Raw genomic sequence first — 23,399 nt, 5'->3', positions numbered from 1 at the left:
TCGATGCCACGTCAAGGACCCCCCACTTAACTCAAAGGTTCCTTGTCAGGCAAGAGTTTTCCAAATGACATTAACAGCTGAGGAAGAACCATTTAAGAACCTTTGGTGTTGGGTACTCTGTTTAAGATATGCCACAGTAAACCTGAAGAAACACGCGGAGACAGACAGTCAGGCGGACAGACAGGCAGGCACACAGATAGATACATAGAGCCCTGTGTCTGTGTCTGGCTTTCTTGATCCGTCTACATCAAACCCAATCTGCCCCTTGTCCTCTGTCCCTGTAGGGGAGTGTCTCTGTGTATCACTAACAAGCTGGGAGAGGTCAGATGGGTTGTCAACAAGGCTAATGCAAAGAGACTAGCATGACTGCATGCTGTTTAATAGAGATACTGTGGAGTGAGCTATGAATCTCACTGTCACAATGTACCAAGCAAACCCCAGTCTGCTACACCACCTATGCAGTGGGGTACCCAGACCTTGGTTCGTTGGTATTTTTCTTTAAAGAAGTTTAGCTCCACTTAATTGAGCCATGGAATCATCCCAGAAGTGCACATTCCACCCATCTGGCACTCCAAGCAGGCTCAATCAATCATTCAAAAGTATTTGATTAAAAATATATATATATATTTGAAGCCAGGTATTTCCCCAGTCTCCTCCTGCTCAGACGAGGTTACTAGTGCTCTTGTTCCCCCACCAAACCTGCCTCTTCCTGTTTCTACAGTACTTACCGCGGCGTCCTCCCTTGTATGACACCAGCTGCTTCAGGAGAATAGTGATTTACAATTCAGGCTGTCATGTGGAGATGTTCCTGGATTGTATCTCTCCGTGCATTCTGCCACACGGAGCCAAGTTAAAGGAATCCAGCAACCACTAAACATCCATCAAATCCCAGGCGTGCCTGAATTAAAACACTATCCCCTGGAATTTATCCCACACATGTATAATGTCCGGGCCCTAACTGCCGGGCATAAACAGATTCATAATTATAATAATGGAGAACTTTTCAGATTTTTCCAACGGAGCCCAAAAATAAAATAATTCAGGGCTGGGAAGGTCACCAGTAATTTTTCATATTAATTGAAAAAATAATGATACGCATTTGTCAACGCTGTGTGTGCGTGTCGTTTGTTTACTTGCCTTGTTTCTGTCGTTTCATTTTTCATGGTGTTCATTGGTGCCAGATCTGTAATCTTGAGAGTGACTAGAAAAACAAGGCCGCTAATTTGTGTTTTGGCATGATTTTTCAAAATGCCATCAGGTATTCTATACGCTTCAAGGGTAGAGTACACAGTGGGCAGTGACAAAAACGAGAATCTGTGCACAGAATACTTTTTGGGATGGTCTATATCCTGGAAGTTTAGCCTTTTATCATCAATACAGTGGGCAATGTAAGCTTTTTGGGAGGCTAAAGGAGTGTGGGATGTGGATTAAAAACCTACAGTGTATGAATCATGTGTGGCAGTCAAGCAGTAACACAAGTTACTCAGCCATCCATCACAAACAACAATTTCTGTATCCACCCCAAAACAAAATGACTAAATTGTAAAGAAAAATATGTACACCATGCCCTATGCATTCATAAACATCCAATTCCTCTTGGCAGCACCGTATTTTACAATCCATACTGTGTGTAAAAAAGAATAATCTAAAAGTACAAATCAAACCACCTTTCTAAGACATGTACATATGTAGGATCTTAATTTGATTCCTCTTTTCCGGCACATAATCCACATAATCATTTACATTTCCTGTTGCTGCAGGATTATTTTCCTGCTGTGGCAAACTGACTCAGATTAAGAGCCCATATCTGTATCCAACTGGGATGCTTTTACCGAATCGACAGACATCTGTACTTTCCTTCTCTCTTCAGTTTAATGATATTCTTTGAGATGAATCTCTCCTGACTGTAAAAATGTGTTTCTGCTTCCAATCTGTCTATTATAAGCACATTCATCACAGCAGGTGGCATTTATGAGGGATGCCATGCCCCTTCCACAGGGTGCCATAACTGTCACGTGATCGCATATTACACACCCTTTTCGTTTTAAGGCGAGAGCGTAAAATGTGGCTCCATTTGTTCATTGTTGTCACTAACATCTGACACCTGTTAGAATGGGTGGCAACAAAAATCGGTGCATCACTGTTATAGGCTAGGTTGGTGGATGTGTAATACGTTTACAGTTGAAGTCGGAAGTTTACATACAGTTAGATTGGAGTCATTAAAATTTGTTTTTCAACCACTACACAAATGTCTTGTTAACAAACTATAGTTTTGGCAATTCGGTTATGACATCTACTTTGTGCATGACACAAATAATCTTTCCAACAATTGTTAACAGACAGATTATTTCACTTATAATTCACTATATCACAATTCCAGTGGGTCAGAAGTTTACATACACTAAGTTGACTGTGCCTTTAAACAGCTTGGACAATTCCAGAAAATTATGTCATGGCTTTAGAAGCTTCTGATAGGCTAATTGGCATCATTTTGTCAATTGGAGGTGCACTTGTGAATGTATTTCAAGGCCTACCTTCAAACTCAGTGCCTCTTTGCTTGACATCATGGGAAAATCTAAAGAAATCAGCCAAGACCTCAGAAAATAAATTGTAGACCTCCACAAGTCTGGTTCATCCTTGGGAGCAATTTCCGAACGCCTGAAGGTACCACGTTCACCTGTACAAGCAATAGTACACAAGTATAAACACCATGGGACGACGCAGCCGTCATACCGCTCAGGAAGGAGATGCGTTCTGTCTCCTATGGATGAACGTACTTCGGTGCGAAAAGTGCAAATCCATCCCAGAACAACAGCAAAGAACCTTGTGAAGATGCTGGAAGAAACAGGTACAAAAGTATTTATATCCACAGTAAAACGAGTCCTATATTGACATAACCTGAAAGGCCGCTCAGACAACTTCCGGTAAAATTGGAGGACACACAATTCAAATAAATAATCATTAAAATTATGGATATTAATCATTTAGGTACATACAAGTGTCTTATATTGGTTAAAAGCTTAAAGTCTTGTTCATCTAACTGCATTGTCCGATTTACAATAGGCTTTACAGCGAAAGCATTCCATGCGATGTTTGAGCATGCCATGTTTGAGGATGGCGCCCCACATCAAAATATTTTTCAACCAGCACAGGCTTCATAAAATCACAAATAGAGATTAAATATTCACTTACTTTTTGAAAATTGTCGTCTGATTTGCAATCCAAAGGGTCCCAGCTACACCATGCATGATCGTTTTGTTAGATAAAATCTTTCTTTATATCCCAAAAATTCTGTTTAGTTGGCGCCATCGATTTGAGTAATCCACACGTTCAACATGCAGAGAAAGGAATCCAAGAAGCTAACGCTAAACTTTTATAAAACAAGTCAAAATACATTTCTATTCAATCCTCAGATACCCTAAAATGTAATTAAACTATAATATTTCATAAGGAAAGAAGTATGTTGAATAGAAAAGCAAAATAAGCAGATGCGTGTCCTCTTCGTCGCGCGCATAGACTGATTTCCAACTGATTCCCAGTACTAAAACTCAAAATTCTTCCTCTTTTGGGAAGACACAAGCCTGAAACCTTTGAACAAAGACTGTTGACATCTAGTAGAAGCCATAGGAATTGCTATCTGTGAGCTGGATTTGGATATGACCCTATTGGAAGAGCATGGGTGATCAAAGATTTTTTTTTCCGGTTGGTTTTTCTTTGGATTTTCTCCTACCATATCAATTGTGTTTTACTCTCATACATTATTTTAACATTTCTACAAACTTCAAAGTGTTTTCTATCCAATGGTACCAATTATATGCATATCCTGGCCCATATCTGGGCCTGAGTAACAGGCAGTTTAACAGGCAGTAAACAGGCAGTTTACTTAGGGCACATCAGTCAGACAGGAAGTGGAGAAAAATAGACCCTAGCCTGAAGAAGATTTATTAATGTGATCATATTTCCAGGAATTTATTTTTAGAGGAATTGATGAGCCCTCTGACAGACATGAAGTAAACATTTAAGAAATGGACTGCGTCCCAAATGGTTGGTGTCATTTGACGCACCCATCGGTTCCGATAATGGCATTGAGTATAAGTCTTAGAACACAGACAACAACAATAGACTACTGGTGAATGGAAGGATGCAGGTCCTCTGGAATAAAGCAATAGAGCCCTAAAGGCTGAGTCCCAAATGCACCCTATTCCCTTTATAGTGCTCTACTTTAGACCAGAGCCCTATGGGGCTCTATATAGGGAATAGGGAGCCACTTTGGAGGCATTCTCTGTGTTTATAATGAGGATATCATTTTTTTTTTACTGCTAGCGTACGGCTCCAAAACAAACAAACTAACGAGAGAGCCATTTTGGGACTCATTAGAGAAACCTTTGTCTTGACAACACCACAGATAAGAGAAAGAAGGAACTTGTGTGTTTTGGGGATAGAGAGGAAAGAATAATGTTGTTTTATTAGATTGAGATCATTTTGCATTGGCCCTAAGGGTGTTGTGTACAGGTAACTTCCAAAATAAAGGAAACTACAATATAAAGTAGGGCGATGGGCCATCACAATCCACCAGAACAGCTTCAATGCTCCTTGGCATAGATTCTTCAACTGTCTGGAACTCTATTGGAGGGATGTGACACCATTATTTTTGCAGTTACCTGTACGTGATAAGCAAAGAGAGAAAGGCCTGAGGAGATATAGATTTTAATAATAGATCTACACATTTTGACAAACTGTGACAGTTTGTCCCATCAGCATTCCACATGGGGTATAGTAGTGTAGACACCAATATTCTCAAATCAAAATGGCCGCCACATATTTGTCACAAACCAGATATTTCAACTGGTTATATTTGTAGTTTCTCTTTATCCTCGGTGTGCTTTGAAATCTCAGTGCTGTGACAGCATGGGTGCTATTGATTCCTACTGTGGTTCCTACTGTGAAGCCTCTCCTATTGAAATGCAATATGAAACATTTCATCTTTACTAGCTATTGGATATTCACATTTTCGTCGTGGGTGAAGAGACACAATTTTGATAAACATTGCTCTGAGGCAGATTGGTATCTCATTATCTTAGTTCTGACTCAATAAACACAGTTTATTATGACACACACACACACACACACACACACACACACACACACACACACACACACACACACACACACACATACATCTCATGATCCAATGATTGTACAGTGAGTATTATCAATTATTAATATAAAGGCATCCATCCCACACTCCTTTTCTCGTCCTAAAGAAGTCAAAGGATTGATTGCTTACTATAAAAGCAGGAGGAATATATTGGAGAGAACAGCAGCAGCCTCAAATGGCCAACGGTTGGTTTCAGAATGCTCAGCTCATTGTTCTATTGTTGTACCAAATGCCCCATATAATAACACACACAGAGATGAACATAATCATTAGCATAGATATTAAAACAATATTTTGACTGTGAATTGGGTCTGAATTGGGTCTGAATTTTGATACATTGCTGGGGTTCTTTTTCACCGGCAGGGGACATCCCTCCCTGCAGTTTATTTTATGACTGTGGCTCTATTCCAAAAGCCACCATATTCCCTACATAGTTGCACTACTTTTGACCAGAGCCCTATGAGCCATGGTGAAAAGTATTGCACTACATAGGGAAAAGAGTGGCTTTTGAGACGCAGCCAATGATTCACTGTGATATGGATCGTGTCTGTTCCATCAACTGGTTAATATGCGTTAGCACATCTCTGAGGGTGCTGAATACATTTTCCCTTCCATTAGATGAAGTCTAAAGGTGTTCCCTCTTTCTGTTCCTGGAATACACAGACACCAGTAGTCACAATACTATGTTTCCTACCATGTTAAGTACAGGGCCTCCCGGGTGGCACAGTGGTCTAGTGCACTGCATCGCAGTGCTAGCTGTGCCACCAGAGACCCTGTGGGGCAATGCACAATTGGCCTAGCGTCATCTGGGTTAGGGAGGGCTTGGCCAGTAGGGATATCCTTGTCTCATCACAAAATAGCGACTCCTGTGGCAGGCTGGGTACAGTGCACGCTAACCAGGTTGCCAGGTACACGGTGTTTCCTCCGACACATTGGTGTGGCTATAAAATATAATTGTATTTATTGCATATTTGTTAGGGACAATGTATATCAATCAACATTTTTGGGATCAGTGCAGCGACAGGTGCATGGTATCCAGCTGCTGGGATGAAGAGCCAGAACAGACCTAGTGGTTTGTTTCCCTGTCTAAAGCCAAAGAGCAGAGAGAGAGACAGTACCTTAACTGCTGAGTTGCCTGCAGTGTGGTGATGGCTTAAAGAGGATCCTCCACACTCCATCTCTTAATGGCATCGCTATATCATCGTCTGTAGGCTCCAACAGAGCATATCCCTCCCTCCTTCCATCTTTCGTTCCCTCTCTCTCTCTCTCTCTCTCATGCATCCCAGTGCCCAATTAATTTCACTTCCACCAAATGGCAAAAGATGACTATCTGCATTACAGACCTTAGGTACATGCACTACACTGTACATGTGTGTGCGTGTGTGTGTGTGCAAGTGAACGGTGAAGAGCAAAAAATGAAAAATAACATGAACATGACGCACCTTATCTTTAGCGGCGATGGTGCCAGCAGTGACACTCTACTCATATCTCCCATGATCCTCCCCTTCAATTTGCTCCCTCCTGTTATTCTTTTGGACACATGGTGTGTTTGCCACAATGGGACTGTCCCCTTATCTTCTCTTGACACGCCCAGATGATAAAAGAGGAAGGGGAAGTTAATACACAGACGGTGTCCCAAATCACACCGTGCACTACTTATGGGCCCTGGTGCACTAAAGAAAGAATAGGGTGGTATTTGGGAAGCAGCATGTGTGGAATAGAGTAGAGAGTCTTCCAGGGTGGTCGCTGTGGAGAGACTCTAGGGGGTTGGTGATGTACAGGGAGATACAGGATATGACTGATAGGGTTGAGTGAACTGAATGGGCATAGAGACCCAGGGGCAGATCTATAGATGACGCCATGAATGGTGAGGTTCAAGTTCAGCGACACATACAGTACCCTTTTTAATTAGAACACACACATACACACACATGCAGCTTTGCTGGCTTGGCCAACCATATATGTACCTAGCCGAGCACGTAAGCGTGACATTTTTACAGGATGTTTTTAGGGGGCAGAGCATTTTAACTCAGTCCACCAACATGCTCTGGGTTTGCAGTATGCACATGCTCCTTCCAGTCCATGCTCCTCCCAGTCCATGCTCCTCCCAGTCCATGCTCCTCCCTTCTCCCAGTCCATGCTCCTCCCTTCTCCCAGTCCATGCTCCTCCCTCCTCCAAGTCCATGCTCCTCCCTCCTCCCAGTCCATGCTCCTGCTTCCTCCCAGTCCATGCTCCTCCCTCCTTCCTAGTCCATGCTCCTCACTCCTTCCCAGTACATGCTCCTCACTCCTTCCCAGTCCATGCTCCTGCTTCCTCCCAGTCCATGCTCCTGCTTCCTCCCAGTCCATGCTCCTCCCTCCTTCCCAGTCCATGCTCCTCCCTCCTTCCCAGTCCATGCTCCTCCCTCCTCCCCAGTCCATGCTCCTCCCTCCTCCCAGTCCATGCTCCTCCCTCCTTCCCAGTCCATGCTCCTCCCTCCTCCCAGTCCATGCTCCTCCCTCCTCCCAGTCCATGCTCCTCCCTCCTCCCAGTCCATGCTCCTCCCTCCTCCCAGTCCATGCTCCTCCCTCCTCCCAGTCCATGCTCCTCCCTCCTCCCAGTCCATGCTCCTGCTTCCTCCTCCCTCCTCCCAGTCCATGCTCCTGCTTCCTCCCAGTCCATGCTCCTCACTCCTTCCCAGTACATGCTCCTCACTCCTTCCCAGTCCATGCTCCTGCTTCCTCCCAGTCCATGCTCCTGCTTCCTCCCAGTCCATGCTCCTCCCTCCTTCCCAGTCCATGCTCCTCCCTCCTTCCCAGTCCATGCTCCTCCCTCCTCCCAGTCCATGCTCCTCCCTCCTTCCCAGTCCATGCTCCTCCCTCCTCCCAGTCCATGCTCCTCCCTCCTCCCAGTCCATGCTCCTCCCTCCTTCCCAGTCCATGCTCCTCCCTCCTTCCCAGTCCATGCTCCTCCCCTCCCAGTCCCTGCCCATTTTATCTTTGAACAATGATGCAGTAAAAGCATGGCACTCAACAGTGTAATCAGGTCAGATTGCATGAAGGCAAGGAGTTCCTCCCTTCTTTATTATTGTAAATGTCAATATGTTTTACTGTTTGATATTCCATCAAGCCCAGTCCGGGGGGAGATAGAGCTTAAGTATTTTGCTCTGATGACGTCAGCTAGGCTGTGCCTCTCTCTCTTTCTCCCTCTCTCTTAGTATTAAGCAGTTGGATTTTAATTTGGGAGTAAATGGATAACAGAGGGTTTTCATTGATTAACATTAGGCACAAAAAGTGTTGCTCCGGTTTAATCCTGCTTTAATGCAACATCAAGGAGTCAAACTGTGGGAATTTTGGAAAGGAGGGAGAGAAGATGTACAACTGAATTTATTTACTTTACCTCTATAGAACTAAGCAAGTCAGTTAAGAACATATTTTTATTTTCAATAATGGCCTTAGAACAGTGTTACCTGCCTTGTTCAGGGGCAGAACAACAGATTTTTACCTTGTCAGTTCAGGGATTTGATCTTGCAACCTTTCAGTTATTAGTCCAACTCTCTAACCACTAGGCTACTTGCCACCCCAGTTGAATGCCTTCAACTGAAATGTGTCTTCCGCATTTAACTCAACCCCTGAATCAGAGAGGTGCAGGGGGCTGCCTTTAGGAGAGGCGAGGAATAGTGATATATGTACTATGTAGATCTCAGATTGTGATTTCTGTACACAGGAGTGTCGGTAAAGTAGCCTAAAGCTTTGTTGGTGTTGTCTATCCATTTACAGTGTCAAGCCAATGTAGAAAAAGTCTAAAACAACTTGAATCCATTGTTCTTTTGGGATCCTCTAAAGCTTTTTGTAGTCTTTGAACAAACATACTGTATCAGGTGGGAGGATGTGTGAGCAGGTTGGGTTTTTGTTTTCTGTGTGTTTGTGATAATATAAAGCCTATTCACACCAACCGACAGACACGTAGGCAAACACTCATGCATTCATACACACACAAACACCCTCTCTCGCTCTCTGAAGTGAGAACAGGTGGCTGTGTGTAAATAATTGGAATTGCGCTTGAGAATTCCGTTTGTCTGATTATCTGTCTGAGTAATTTTTGCTTTTGACCTAAACTGCACTGCATTGCAGATTCCTTTCCACCTCTCTTTTGTTTCCCTCGGCTCACAAGTTCATATTCCATCATAAAGCAATTTCGGGAACGTTTCGCCTGTGTCACTCGCTGCTGCATTTACAATGGATTTGTTTCCCCACCTTACTCACATTTTCTAATGTGCTTGTTTCCTTGTTTACAGGAGCAGTAGTTCCCTTCATTGTCAGGGCTGAAATCCATCATAACCCATGGTGTTGCCTCAGATTTGTATTACTAAGGGACCAGGCTCTCTGTGCAAGCTACAGGGGTTGGGTTTTACACACTAGGATGTAAGCAGTCTTGTCTAAGCCAAAACGGTCCGTAAGGCAGGAGCCTATGTCCTGTTTCTGCATTGCTAAGCAGCTTGATGTTCAAGTACACCACTGTCACGTGTGCTCCCTCTCCGGGCTCTAGGTCACCAGGCTGCTCGTTATGGCGCGCACCTGTCATCATCGTTACACGCACCTGCGCGTCATCACTCACCTGGACACCATCACTTCCTTGATTTACCTGCCCTATATGTGTCACTCCCTTTGGGTCCTCATTGTTTCTGTTTCCTGTCTGTGCGTTGTTCATGTGTCTTGTATTATGTTTCATTTATTTATTAAAACACTCTCTCCCTGAACTTCCCGACTCTCAGCGCACATCGTTACAACCACCTGGACAGGAAGCTAGTCTATCGCAGGGCCTTACCCCCAATCCATCTCCTTAATGCTGAGAGCCAAGCAATTAGTTTAGTATAAACCGTGTTAAACAATGAACAGGTTGTTTCCAGAATGAACTGTTTCCATTTTGGTAGACGTGGATGCAATTATTTTGTGTATGCCCATGGCTTGTAATGTCATCTGTGTAATGGTCTTCTTCTTCCTCTGACGAGGAGGACCAATGCACAGCATGGTATGTGTTCATGATTCTTTTAATAGAACACTGAAAAATACAAAATAACGACGTGAAATAACAAAACATTTCCATGTGGAACACACAGAAAATAACCACCCACAAAACACAATAGAAAACAGGCTACCTAAATATGGCTGCCAATCAGAGACAACGACTGACACCTGCCTCTGATTGAGAACCATACTAGGCCAAACACATAGAAATATAACAACAGAACAAAACATAGAAAAACAACATAGAATGCCCACCACAACTCACGCCCTGACCAACTAAAATAAAGACATCAAAAAGGAACTAAGGTCAGAACATGACAATCTGAAATTATAGGATTTAGATCAAATGTCCCAAAAAACATTCTGGATGATTGATGTTGATTGTTTTGTTTTGGCCAAAATGTCCATTTTACCTGTAAGTCCATGGGATATAGGACGAATGTAACTGCAGTCACACCTGATGATGACTGACCTGTGTCTTTTTGTGTGTACTGTGGCTGGTTCCTTTCTCTCATTGCAACACACTAATGCTTGAAGGGACAAGAGAAATAGCATCTTTTGTATGTCAATAAATGACGTAAAGAAAAAACTCCAGTCTTTATTGCAGACCAGCTGTACGGTTGGGTTCTATCTCATTGCCTTACAAGGCACAGAGTAGCTGGCCAAAGGAAACCACCTCCGCTCAGACAGGACCTATTATTAGCTACTTCCTCAGAACCATTTCAGGCAGGTTATCACCTGAAAATGAACAAGAAGGATCCCCCACACATACGCACATACACAGGCCACACACACAAGCACAAACACACCCCACTAGCACAGTAACAATAGGACAAATATGAAATGATCTTGCCTGCTTGCACCAGATCATTGATCCACTCTAATGGAAAGCTGAACACGCAGGATTACCATTCTAACCGGTTATTGGTGGTTGTGCAGTAGGCACTCGTTTTAACGGAAGTGCTCTATTTCATCATCCTGTCTTATGTGTCATGCAATGTGGTGTGTGTGTCTGTGTGTGTGCATGTGCGCTCTGTCACAAACATGTTCCATATAGCTACCACACTACAGTGGTAGGCTTTATTACCAACAACGATGAGACTGCCTACAGGGAGGAAGTGAGGGCCCTCGGAGTGTGGTGTCAGGAAAATAACCTCTCACTCAACATCAACAAAACAAAGGAGATGATCATGGACTTCAGGAAATAGCAGAGGGAGCACCCCCCTATCCACATCGACGGGACAGTAGTGGGGAAGGTGGAAAGTTTTAAGTTCCTTGGCGTACACATCACAGACAAACTGAAATGGTCCACCCACACAGACAGCGTGGTGAAGAAGGCACAACAGCGCCTCTTTAACCTCAGGAGGCTGAAGGAATTTGGCTTGTCCCCAAAAACACTCACAAACTTTAATTAATAGATGCACAATTGAGAGCATCCTGTCAGGCTGTATCACCGCCTGGTACGGCAACTGCTCCGCCCACAAACGTAAGGCTCTCCAGAGGGTAGTGAGGTCTGCACAACGTATCACCGGGGGCAAACTACCTGCCCTCCAGGACACCTACAGCACCCGATGTCAAAAATATAATCAAGGACAACAACCACCCGAGCCACTGCCTGTTCACCCTGCTATCATCCAGAAAGCGAGGTCAGTACAGGTGCATCAAAACTGGGACCGAGAGACTGAAAAACAGCTTCTATCTCAAGGCCATCAGACTGTTAAACAGACATCACTAACATTGAGTGGCTGCGCCAACATACTGACTCAAATCTCTAGCCACTTTAATAATAAAACATTTGATGTAATAAATGTATCACTAGTCACTTTAAACTATACCACTTTATAAAATGTTTACATACCCTACACTACTCATCTCATATGTATATACTGTACTCTATACCATCTACTGCATCTTGCCAATGCCGTTCGGCCCTCGCACATCCACAGCCATACATACATATTCTTATTCATTCCTTTACACTTGTGTGTATAAGGTCGTTGTTGGGAAATTGTTAGATTACTTGTTAGATATTACTGCACAGTCGGAACTAGAAGGACAAGCATTCCGCTACATTTGTATTAACATGTGTATGTGACAAATAACATTTGATTAGATTTGATTTATAGTAATGATGGCTGTTAATAAGTAAACACACCTCATTCTCACCTAGATTTTCAAGTTGTATTAGTCGTATGTATGGGAAACACATGGTATATACCGTCCAGCGAAATGCTTACGTCTCGACAATGCAACAACAATAACAAATTGATAAAAGCCTACAGTGTAATGTTACCTTGCTGGCTGTGGTGCACTGATTAAAACCTACAGTATAATGTAACCTTGCTGGCTGTGGTGCACGGATTAAAACCTACAGTATAATGTTACCTGGCTGGGTCTGGGGGCTGATTGACACCTACAGTATAATGTTACCTGGCTGGCTGTGGTGCCCTGATTAAAACCTACAGTATAATATTACCTGGCTGGCTGTGGTGCACTGATTAAAACCTACAGTATAATGTTACCTGGCTGGGTCTGGGGGCTGATTGACACCTACAGTATAATGTTACCTGGCTGGCTGTGGTACCCTGATTAAAACCTACAGTATAATGTTACCTGGCTGGCTGTGGTGCACTGATTAAAACCTACAGTATAATGTTACCTGGCTGGGTCTGGGGGCTGATTGACACCTACAGTATAATGTTACCTGGCTGGGTCTGGGGGCTGATTGACACCTACAGTATAATGTTACCTGGCTGGGTCTGGGGGCTGATTGACACCTACAGTATAATGTTACCTGGCTGGCTGTGGTGCCCTGATTAAAACCTACAGTATAATGTTACCTGGCTGGCTGTGGGGCCCTGATTAAAACCTACAGTATAATGTTACCTGGCTGGCTGTGGGGGCTGATTGAAACCTACAGTATAATGTTACCTGACTGGCTGTGGGGGCTGATTGAAACCTACAGTATAATGTTACCTGGTTGGCTGTATTTGTATTTATATTGTATTTACATTTGATTAGATTTGATTTATAGTAATGATGGCTGTTAATAAGTAAACACACCTCATTCTCACCTAGATTTTCAAGTTGTATTAGTCGTATGTATTGACACCTACAGTATAATGTTACCTGGCTGGCTGTGGTGCCCTGATTAAAACCTACAGTATAATATTACCTGGCTGGCTGTGGTGCACTGATTAAAACCTACAGTATAATGTTACCTGGCTGGGTCTGGGGGCTGATTGACACCTACAGTATAATGTTACCTGGCTGGCTGTGGTACCCTGATTAAAACCTACAGTATAATGTTACCTGGCTGGCTGTGGTGCCCTGATTAAAACCTACAGTATAATGTTACCTGGCTGGGTCTGGGGGCTGATTGACACCTACAGTATAATGTTACCTGGCTGGGTCTGGGGGCTGATTGACACCTACAGTATAATGTTACCTGGCTGGCTGTGGTGCCCTGATTAAAACCTACAGTATAATGTTACCTGGCTGGGTCTGGGGGCTGATTGACACCTACAGTATAATGTTACCTGGCTGGGTCTGGGGGCTGATTGACACCTACAGTATAATGTTACCTGGCTGGCTGTGGTTCCCTGATTAAAACCTACAGTATAATGTTACCTGGCTGGCTGTGGGGCCCTGATTAAAACCTACAGTATAATGTTACCTGGCTGGCTGTGGGGGCTGATTGAAACCTACAGTATAATGTTACCTGACTGGCTGTGGGGGCTGATTGAAACCTACAGTATAATGTTACCTGGTTGGCTGTATTTGTATTTATTGTCGATCCCCATTAGCCGCTGCCAAAGCTGCTGCTTCTCTTCCTGGGAGGCCCTGATAAAAGCTGCTCCTTCTTCTCTGATGCACTGATTTCTACCACCCTTCGCGACTCCTCAAATAGCAATGGGGCTTTGCAGCTATCGCATAACACTGCAAACACAGATGCGCAGATGTGCACACACACTCACTCACAAGCGTATGTCAACACACACACAAGCACATAACCCTAATCCAGCACCCCTCCTACTCATGTACTGTCAGCTCCCTGCTTCTTAAAGCCACCTCGTCCCTGACCCCTCTTTTGTCTGAGCAGTAATGCAAGGATCGGTTTTTAAGATAATTTAACCCCTGGCCCCTCTTCCTCTTCTCGTCCTCTTCCCCCTGCCTCCCCTGTCTCTGAGTCCTCTGCCTCACGGCACAGGGCTGTTAAAAAAGAGGGCTGTCTTCAAGTTGCCTATCACACTGTATCACACCCGACCAGGGACCTGGCTCAGGGGAGAGGAGACTGTCGGCAGCAGACGGAAATGACTTCAGACACCAAGTGCAGGGAGAGTCAGAGTCACATCCAAGATGCTGCTCCCTCCTCAGTGCTGTCTGAGCAGCATCCTTCCCCTGGCTGAGACTGTAGATGTGCAGCTCTGACAATATCACAAGGCACTTCCTGAGTCCTGAGTGTCTGGGGTTCACTGCCAACAATGTGTGTGACTAGTACTTTTAGGACACACTCAAAGTCGTGCCATGGTCCTGCTCTTAAGAGCAGTCAGTCAGTTTTAATGTGATGTATTTAATTTACACTGAGAGATTTGGACTGAAGTTGAACCTCGGGGGGTCAAAAGCTCCTTACTCCAAAAAGTTTTTTCTCTCCCCTGATGTGCCCCCCACCACCCTGACACACACACACACACACACACACACACACACACACACACACACACACACACACACACACACACACACACACACACACACACACACACACACACACACACACACACACACACACACACAGTGGGGTAAGAGTGATGAAGAAGGGTAATTTAAGGGGAGGGAGTTCTTGTCTCGAACACAAAAATTCACATGGTTCCTGACACGGGTTTCTTGGAGATATGGCGAGAGAGATAGAGTGTAAAGGTAATTGTTTTAATGGATGCGATAACTGTTGTGATTTATTCAAAATATGATACTAGTAATATCGTCATAACATCTAGGGGCTGTGAGTGAAACGGTGCATGGGGCATTAAATAAATCACCCTGGCTGCTGCTGTATGCACCACCCGACAAAGCTCCCCTCTGCAAAATGCATGATGGGTAGCAATACATCTGCTTTTACGGGGTTTTGTTCCATTAACTCTGAATTTGATGGTTATTGTTCAGTGTCAGGGTCCATGGCCCCGATCCCAGGCCTTGTAGTTGAGCTCTGAGCAGCGACATGAATAATAATAATAACCCAGGAAGTCTATTCTGTCAGTTCCAATTCCAGATTTGCTTCTGAGCCCTCTAGATGGTTTACATCTTTGGTATCCAGGCACAAAATGCGAGGCAGGAATCAGAACAAGAAAGCGACGATTCATGTTTTATGTGATTTACATCCAGGATATGTCCATAGTGGTGAACTAGTACTGTATGTAAATACATGTGATCAAACGTGCTGTTATATATGAACTGAACATTATGTGTATGTAAAATGTCATGTAAAATGAAAAAGTTTTACATTTATATTCCCCTGACGATAGACCGTCGTTGTCACATGCACTTTCCAATGGTGTTGTTTTGTTCTCTCTACTTCTGTCCTCCATCCTGTAGCCGAGTGTGGCTCATCTGTCATAAACAATGAGGGGATTATGTTGTCGCCGAACTACCCAATGAACTACGAGAACAACCATGAGTGCATCTACAGCATCCAGGTGCAGGCTGGGAAGGGAATCAACATCTCTGCCAGGACCTTCCATCTGGCACAGGGGGACATTCTCAAGGTACTGGCTGGTCTCTCTCTCTCTGTCTCTGTCTCTGTCTCTGTGTGTATAGTACTCCTGTGATGGTCAATGACACTTAAGCATGTGGATTCTGTCCATGGTAATAAGCCTTGTAGGTACATGTAGGTACATAAATAGTGAAATGGATTCTTAATCTCATCAATGGCATTATGCTGGATACAGTAGTCTGGAATCCAACTGAATTTTAACAACATGTTGCCTCAAGAGCAGCTCTCATTGAGTTAAGAACGGTCATCTTTAACAAGGACCTACCCTCTCCTGTCATTAACCATTAGCACCTGTAATCAGGTACATTCTCTATTAGACAGTGATAATAATCAGACTGAAAAGGCAATACTTTACACACTTGACATTACAATGACATATACACGTTCATGAAAACAAAGTCATACTTTGCAATGAACAGAACTGAACTAAAGGGTACTCTTCTCTCTGCAGATCTATGATGGTAAAGACAGCATGGCCCATGTCCTAGGGGCATTCACAGGCTCATCCATGCTGGGTCTAACCCTCATTAGTACCTCAAACCAGCTGTGGCTGGAGTTCTACTCTGACCCGGAGTCCACCGGAGAGGGCTTCAAGCTGGTTTACTCTAGTAAGTTACCAACCAGTCAGTGTGCAGTGGTTCTGATAACATGTGTTATAATGTATACAAATAAGGAAAGAAAGTTGCACACTTTAATGGGTAAACCTAATCAACGTTTAATACCCTGAAGAAGGCACTGCGTTGCCTAAACATTGGTTAGTTTTACCCATTAAATTATTATGAACATAATATACATTTCTATTAGAGGTCGACTGATTATGATTTTTCAATCCCGATAACGATACTGATTATTGGAAGACCAAAAAAAGACGATACCAATTAATCAGTCGATTTTTATATACATATTTGTAATGATGACAATTACAACAATACTGAATGAACACTTTTATTTTAACTTAATATAATACAGAAATAAAATCAATTTAGTCTCAAATAAATAATGAAACATGTTCGACTTGGTTTAAATAATGCAGAAACACAGTATTGGAGAAGAAAGTAAAAGTGCAATATGTGCTATGTAAGAAAGCTAACGTTTAAATTCCTTGCTCAGAACATGAGAACATATGAAAGCTGGTGGTTTCTTTTAATTCTTCAATATTCCCAGTTAAGAAGTTTTAGGTTGTAGTAATTATAGGAATTATACGACTATTTCTCTCTGAACCATTTGTATTTCATATACCTTTGACTATTGGATGTTCTTATAGGCACTATAGTATTGCCAACCTAATCTCAAGAGTTGTGCTGTTTGAATGAACGCTTACGAGCCTGCTGCTGCATACCACCGCTCAGTCAGACTGCTATATCAAATATATAATCATAGATTTAAATATAATATAATAAACACAGAAATACGAGCCTTAGGTCATTAATATGGTCAAATCCAGAAACTATCATTTCGAAAACAAAACGTTTATTCTTTCAGTGAAATACGGAACCGTTACGTACTTTATCTAACAGGTGGCATCCATAAGTCTAAATATTACTGTTACATTGCACAACCTTCAATGTTATGTCATAATTATGTAAAATTCTGGCAAATTAATTGCGGTCTTTGTTAGGAAGAAATGGTTTTCACATAGTTCACAATGAGCCAGGCAACCCAAACTGTTGCATGTACCCTGACTCTGCTTGCACTGAATGCAAGAGAAGTGACACATTTCCCTAGTTAATATTGACTGCTAACATTAATTTATTTTAACTAAATATGCAGGTTTAAAAATATATACTTGTGTATTGATTTGAATAAAGGCGTTGATGTTTATGGTTAAGCACATTGGTGCAACAATTGTGCTTTTTCGTGAATGCACTTTTGTTAAATCATCACCTGTTTGGCGAAGTTGAAGTAGGCTGTGATTCAATGATAAATTAACAGGCACCACATTGATTATATGCAACGCAGGACAAGCTAGTTAAACTAGTAATATCATCAACCATGTGTAGTTAACTAGTGATTATGTTAAGATTGATTGTTTTTTATAAAATAAGTTTAATGCTAGCTAGCAACTTACCTTGGCTCCTTGCTGCACTCGCATAACAGGTGGTCAGCCTGCCACGCAGTCTCCTTGTGGGATTGCAATGCAATCTGATGCCGATTACCGATTGTTATGAAAACTTGAAATCGGTCGACCTCTAATTTCTAAACATTTTACCCTCTGTTAGTCAGCACCTCTACAAACATTTTGGGGTATGCATCAGCTCAATGCCTTTTTACTGCACTAACTCTAGTAACTTTCATTAACAGGTGGTTATTAGGCATGTGTTAAGGATTTGCTGAACAATTGTTTACAAATTGTTAGTCAATGCGTTTTACTGGATCTATTATTGTCTTATTCTAAAATGTTTCCTTGGTTCCTATGGTTTCAGCGGGGGATGGGGGTCATCCTATGATTGGTGCTTTAGCTAGGACCATAATATAAGTCTTCCTGTGGGAGTGGGACATGGGCTGTATGTGAAAGTAGCTGGTCATGTGATGTGTTACGTCATCTTTGTCAGGATTCCCAATCATATTGATATTTATGAGAAATAGAGTGTCAGGTGTTCACTCTAGATATATAATCACACACCAGTTATTTTCCCACTACAGTCAGTCTTTCCATCTGACTTGTAAAATAAGTAGGACTTAAAGGGGCTTCATAACTTTTTGAAAAAAAATTAACAGCAGCTTGCCCCTTTAAAGGGCATTAGAATTTTGTTGACAGCCAGGAGTGGATTTCAAGGGAACATTCCACAGCTTGGTCCAAGGTAATATCAATTACCTGAAAAATAACCTCTACACTTGTCTTTGTTGACCTTGTCCTTGCCCCTCACACCAAACCAGACTATGTACCACCGCAGACACATAAAAACCACACGCAATCATCTTTAATACCATTTGTTGCGCTAGCTGGTAGCTAGCCTGTGTAACATTGGACAGGGTGTTAGTTCTGAGAGAGAAAAAACACTATTAACACATTGGTGGGCAATCTACTAAATCCGTGTCTAGTGGGAGATTTCATTCCACCTGCAAGATTAGCTGTTTGATTGCATAATAAAGGTCAGTGGAAGCCCAGGGCTAAGTCCCAAATGACACCCTATTTCCTGCATAGTGCACTACTTTTGACCTGAGCTCTATTGGTTATCCAATGGTAGTGCACTATAGGGAATAGGTTATAATTTGGGACAGTCAAGTAGCAGGCGGTGAGGCCATCACAGTTCAGCCACCACAATGGTTGGAGTGTGATTAAAAAATAAAAAGAACTCAGTCTAAGTATTTTCCGGACCCAGACTTTTGTTTCCGGTTGAATGCTATGAGACAATGACCTGTAATTAACGTGCAATCAGTGTGCTAGGTGAAAATTGCCACCGTTAGTCAGTCCCAGTATCCTCGTACCTCCACCACACACTATGTTAAGTTCAGTCAACCTTGTTTTTCTCTCAGTATAGTGCAGTACATTGCTGTCATGGTAACTACTAAGTAGTCTATGAGTGCTGTGATAGACATGAGCGTTTATTCCCAAGTTCAGGGTGTACAGTTAATTGGAGGAGGGGCGGGTGGAGCAAATGGAACAGGGATTTGTATTTTGAAAGGTAGCTGTCAATGTTCTGAGGAGAGGACTGAGGTACACGTCTTATTTTAGCTTGGTTGCATTCTCATATGAGAGAGCAGAGTTCAAACCTGCAAATATGAAATTGTCAGATGTGTGGTGGCGTTTTGAAAGACAAGAAGAAAGGGTAATATAATTATTTATTTCCTATTCCTCTCAGTTCGCTGTGTAATTATGATGGTGTGTGATGATGAGTGCGAAGGAAAACAATTATGAGAAGATAATAACAGGAAGTGTCTCTCACAGAGAGCCGGCCCACGCTCCTCATGTACCGGCCAAAAGTTCCAGACACATCTCCAAATTAACCAAGTGCTTAATCCTAATTGTTCTGCCTGCTTAGTACAGGCCCCATCCCTGCCTGCGGGCCCAGTGGGATCCTCGAGTCAAATTTTCAGCCGTATTGACTGATTATAACGACCGCCCTAACTTTCTCTCTGAGCCTCTAAAAACATACATGCAACTCAAGCAGCACAGAAATAACAGGAAACGGCAGATCGGGATGGTCATTGCACTAATGACCCAAAAAAGAAGAGAGTCAAATCATATGCCTTCATGCCTGTGTGCTTGTGTCCACCCTAGCGAAGGTAAAGTTTGTGTTAACATCACAGACCTGGTTTCAAAACGTTTTTCAAGGCTGAGCTTGATTGACCTCGCCAGAGGTAATGGATGGAACCATTTGAGTAGCCCCAAAAAGTGTAAGCCCGGCCATGTGGAACTTTAGGCAGGCTCAACCGAATGCTCCAATCCTATTTGAACCCAGGTGTGTGCCTAAGTGGGTGGTGTTGCAATCTACTGCAGAGATAGCCTGCAGAGTTCTGTATTACTATCCGAGTCTACCCAAACAATTTGAGCTTCTACTTCTGAAAATGCACTTTTCCAGAAACAAATCTCTCTGTTGCCGCTTGCTATAGACCACCCTCTGCCCCCAGCTGTGCCCTCGACGCCATATGTGATTGCCACCCATCTATCTTCTGAACTCGTGCTACTAGGTGACCTAGACTGGGACATGCTTAAATCCCTGGCCATCCTACAATCTAAGCTTGATGCCCTCAATCTCACACAAATGATCAATGAACCTACCAGGTACAACCCCAAATCCGTAAACAGGGACACCTTCATAGATATCATCCTAACTAACTCGTCCTTTTCAATCAAGATCTCAGCGATCACTGACTCATTGCCTGCATCCGTAATGGGACTGCGACCAAACGACCACCCCTCATCACTGTCAAACACTCCCTGAAACACTTCTGCGAGCAGGCCTTTCTAATCAACCTGGCCGGGGTATCCTGGAATGACATTGACCTCATCCCGTCAGTAGATGATGCCTGGTTATTCTTTAAAAGTGCCTTCCTCACCATCTGAAATAAGCATTATTGACTGTATGTTTTGTTTATTCCATGTGTAACTCTGTGTTGTTATATGTGTCGAATTGCTATGCTTTATCTTGGCCAGGTCGCAGTTGCAAAAGAGAACTTGTTCTCAACTAGCCTACCTATTTAAATAAAGGTGAAATAAAATCAAATAAATAAATTGGGACCTTGTCCTACACTGCCAAAAGGAAGATGAGCCTCTGAACCGGTTTCCTCTTCACGTGTCTTCTTTCTAAATCAAATCAAATCAAATGTATTTATATAGCCCTTCTTACATCAGCTGATATCTCAAAGTGCTGTACAGAAACCCAGCCTAAAACCCCAAACAGCAAGCAATGCAGGTGTAGACGCACAGTGGCTAGGAAAAACTCCCTAGAAAGGCCAAAACCTAGGAAGAAACCTAGAGAGGAACCAGGCTATGAGGGGTGGCCAGTTGGCTTTTCATAGCCAATCATTAAGAGTATCTCTACCGATCCTGCTGTCTCTAGAGAGTTGAAAACAGCAGGTCTGGGACAGGTAGCACGTCCGGTGAACAGGTCAGGGTTCCATAGCCGCAGGCAGAACAGTTGAAACTGGAGCAGCAGCACGGCTAGGTGGACTGGGAACAGCAAGGAGTCATCATGCCAGGTAGTCCTGAGGCATGGTCCTAGGGCTCAGATCCTCCGAGAGAGAGAAAGAAAGAGACAATTAGAGAGAGCATACTTAAATTCACACAGGACACCGGATAAGACAGGAGAAGTACTCCAGATATAACAAACTGACCCTAGCCCCCTGCCACATAAACTACTGCAGCATAATACTGGAGGCTGAGACAGAAAGGGGTCAGGAGACACTGTGGCCCCATCCGATGATACCCCCGGACAGGGCCAAACAGGAAGAATATAACCCCACCCACTTTGCCAAAGCACAGCCCCCACACCACTCGAGGGATATCTTCAACCACCAACTTACCATCCTGAGACAAGGCCGAGTATAGCCCACAAAGATCTCCGCCACGGCACAACCTAAGAGGGGGGTGCCAACCCAGACAGGAAGATCACGTCAGTGACTCAACCCACTCATGTGACGCACCCCTCCTAGGGACGGCATGAAAGAGCACCAGTAAGCCAGTAACTCAGCCCCTGTAATAGGGTTAGAGGCAGAGAATACCAGTGGAGAGAGGGGAACCGGCCAGGCAGAGACAGCAAGGGCGGTTCGTTGCTCCAGAGCCTTTCCGTTCACCTTCACACTCCCAGGCCAGACTACACTCAATCATATGACCCACTGAAGAGATGAGTCTTCAGTAAAGACATAAAGGTTGAGACCGAGTCTGCGTCTCTCACATGGGTAGGCAGACCATTCCATAAAAATGGAGCTCTATAGGAGAAAGCCCTGCCTCCAGCTGTTTGCTTAGAAATTCTAGGGACAATTTGGAGGCCTGCGTCTTGTGACTGTAGCGTACGTGTAGGTATGTATGGCAGGACCAAATCGGAAAGATGGGTAGGGGCAAGCCCATGTAATGCTTTGTGGGTTAGCAGTAAAACCTTGAAATCAGTCCTTGCCTTAACATGAAGCCAGTGTAGGGAGGCTAGCACTGGAGTAATATGATCACATTTTTTTGTTCTAGTCACGATTCTAGCAGCCGTATTTAGCACTAACTGAAGTTTATTTAGTGCTTTATCCGGGTAGCCGGAAAGTAGAGCATTGCAGTAGTCTAACCTAGAAGTAACAAAAGCATGGATTAATTTTTATGCATCATTTTTGGACAGAAAGTTTCTGATGTTTTTGCAATGTTACGTAGATGGAAAAAAGCTGTCCTTGAAACAGTCTTGATTATGTTCATCAAAAGAGAGATCAGGGTCCGGAGTAACGCCGAGGTCCTTCACAGTTTTATTTGAGACGACTGTACAACCATCAAGATTAATTGTCAGATTCAACAGAAGATCCCTTTGTTTCTTTGGAACTAGAACAAGCATCTCTAAAAGTAGAAAGTTTGCAGCCATCCACTTCCTTATGTCTGAAACACAGGCTTCTAGCGAGGGCAATTTTGGGGCTTCACCATGTTTCATTGAAATGCACAGCTGTGTGTCATCCGCATAGCAGTGAAAGTTAACATTATGTTTTCGAATGACATCCCCAAGAGGTCAAATATATAGTGAAAACAATAGTGGTCCTAAAACGGAGCCTTGAGGAACACCGAAATTTACAGTTGATTTGTCAGAGGACAAACCAATCAAAGAGACAAACTGATATCTTTCCAACAGATATGATCCAAACCAGGCCAGAACTTGTCCGTGTAGACCATTTTGGGTTTCCAATCTCTCCAAAAGGGAGTCTTTCCTGGCCACTGTGCTTCTACTTGTACGTTGGAGTCTACACTCTTGGAAAAAAGGATTTGAAAAGGGTTCTTTGTAGAGGGATAGGATTCTACAAAGAACCATTTCAATTACAAATAATTTGTAGACTGCA

At 43.3% G+C, this 23,399-nt stretch overlaps 1 protein-coding gene across 2 annotated transcripts in view; it reads left to right on the top strand.

Moving 5' to 3' along the window:
* Nucleotides 1–23,399, top strand: part of LOC110489401 (CUB and sushi domain-containing protein 3) — a 650,169-nt gene that overhangs the window by 418,208 nt on the left and 208,562 nt on the right. For both annotated transcript variants that reach the window (XM_036971421.1, XM_036971422.1), the window contains exons 22-23: nt 15,758–15,927; nt 16,387–16,543. In XM_036971421.1, the coding sequence (XP_036827316.1) occupies nt 15,758–15,927; nt 16,387–16,543 (327 nt within the window). The remainder of the gene's footprint in view (nt 1–15,757; nt 15,928–16,386; nt 16,544–23,399) is intronic.

Source organism: Oncorhynchus mykiss, chromosome 32, assembly GCF_013265735.2.
Source record: "Oncorhynchus mykiss isolate Arlee chromosome 32, USDA_OmykA_1.1, whole genome shotgun sequence".
In the NCBI taxonomy this organism is placed as follows: domain Eukaryota; kingdom Metazoa; phylum Chordata; class Actinopteri; order Salmoniformes; family Salmonidae; genus Oncorhynchus; species Oncorhynchus mykiss.
Note: the sequence above shows the minus strand (reverse complement) of the source record. Positions and strands in the feature narration are given on the sequence as shown.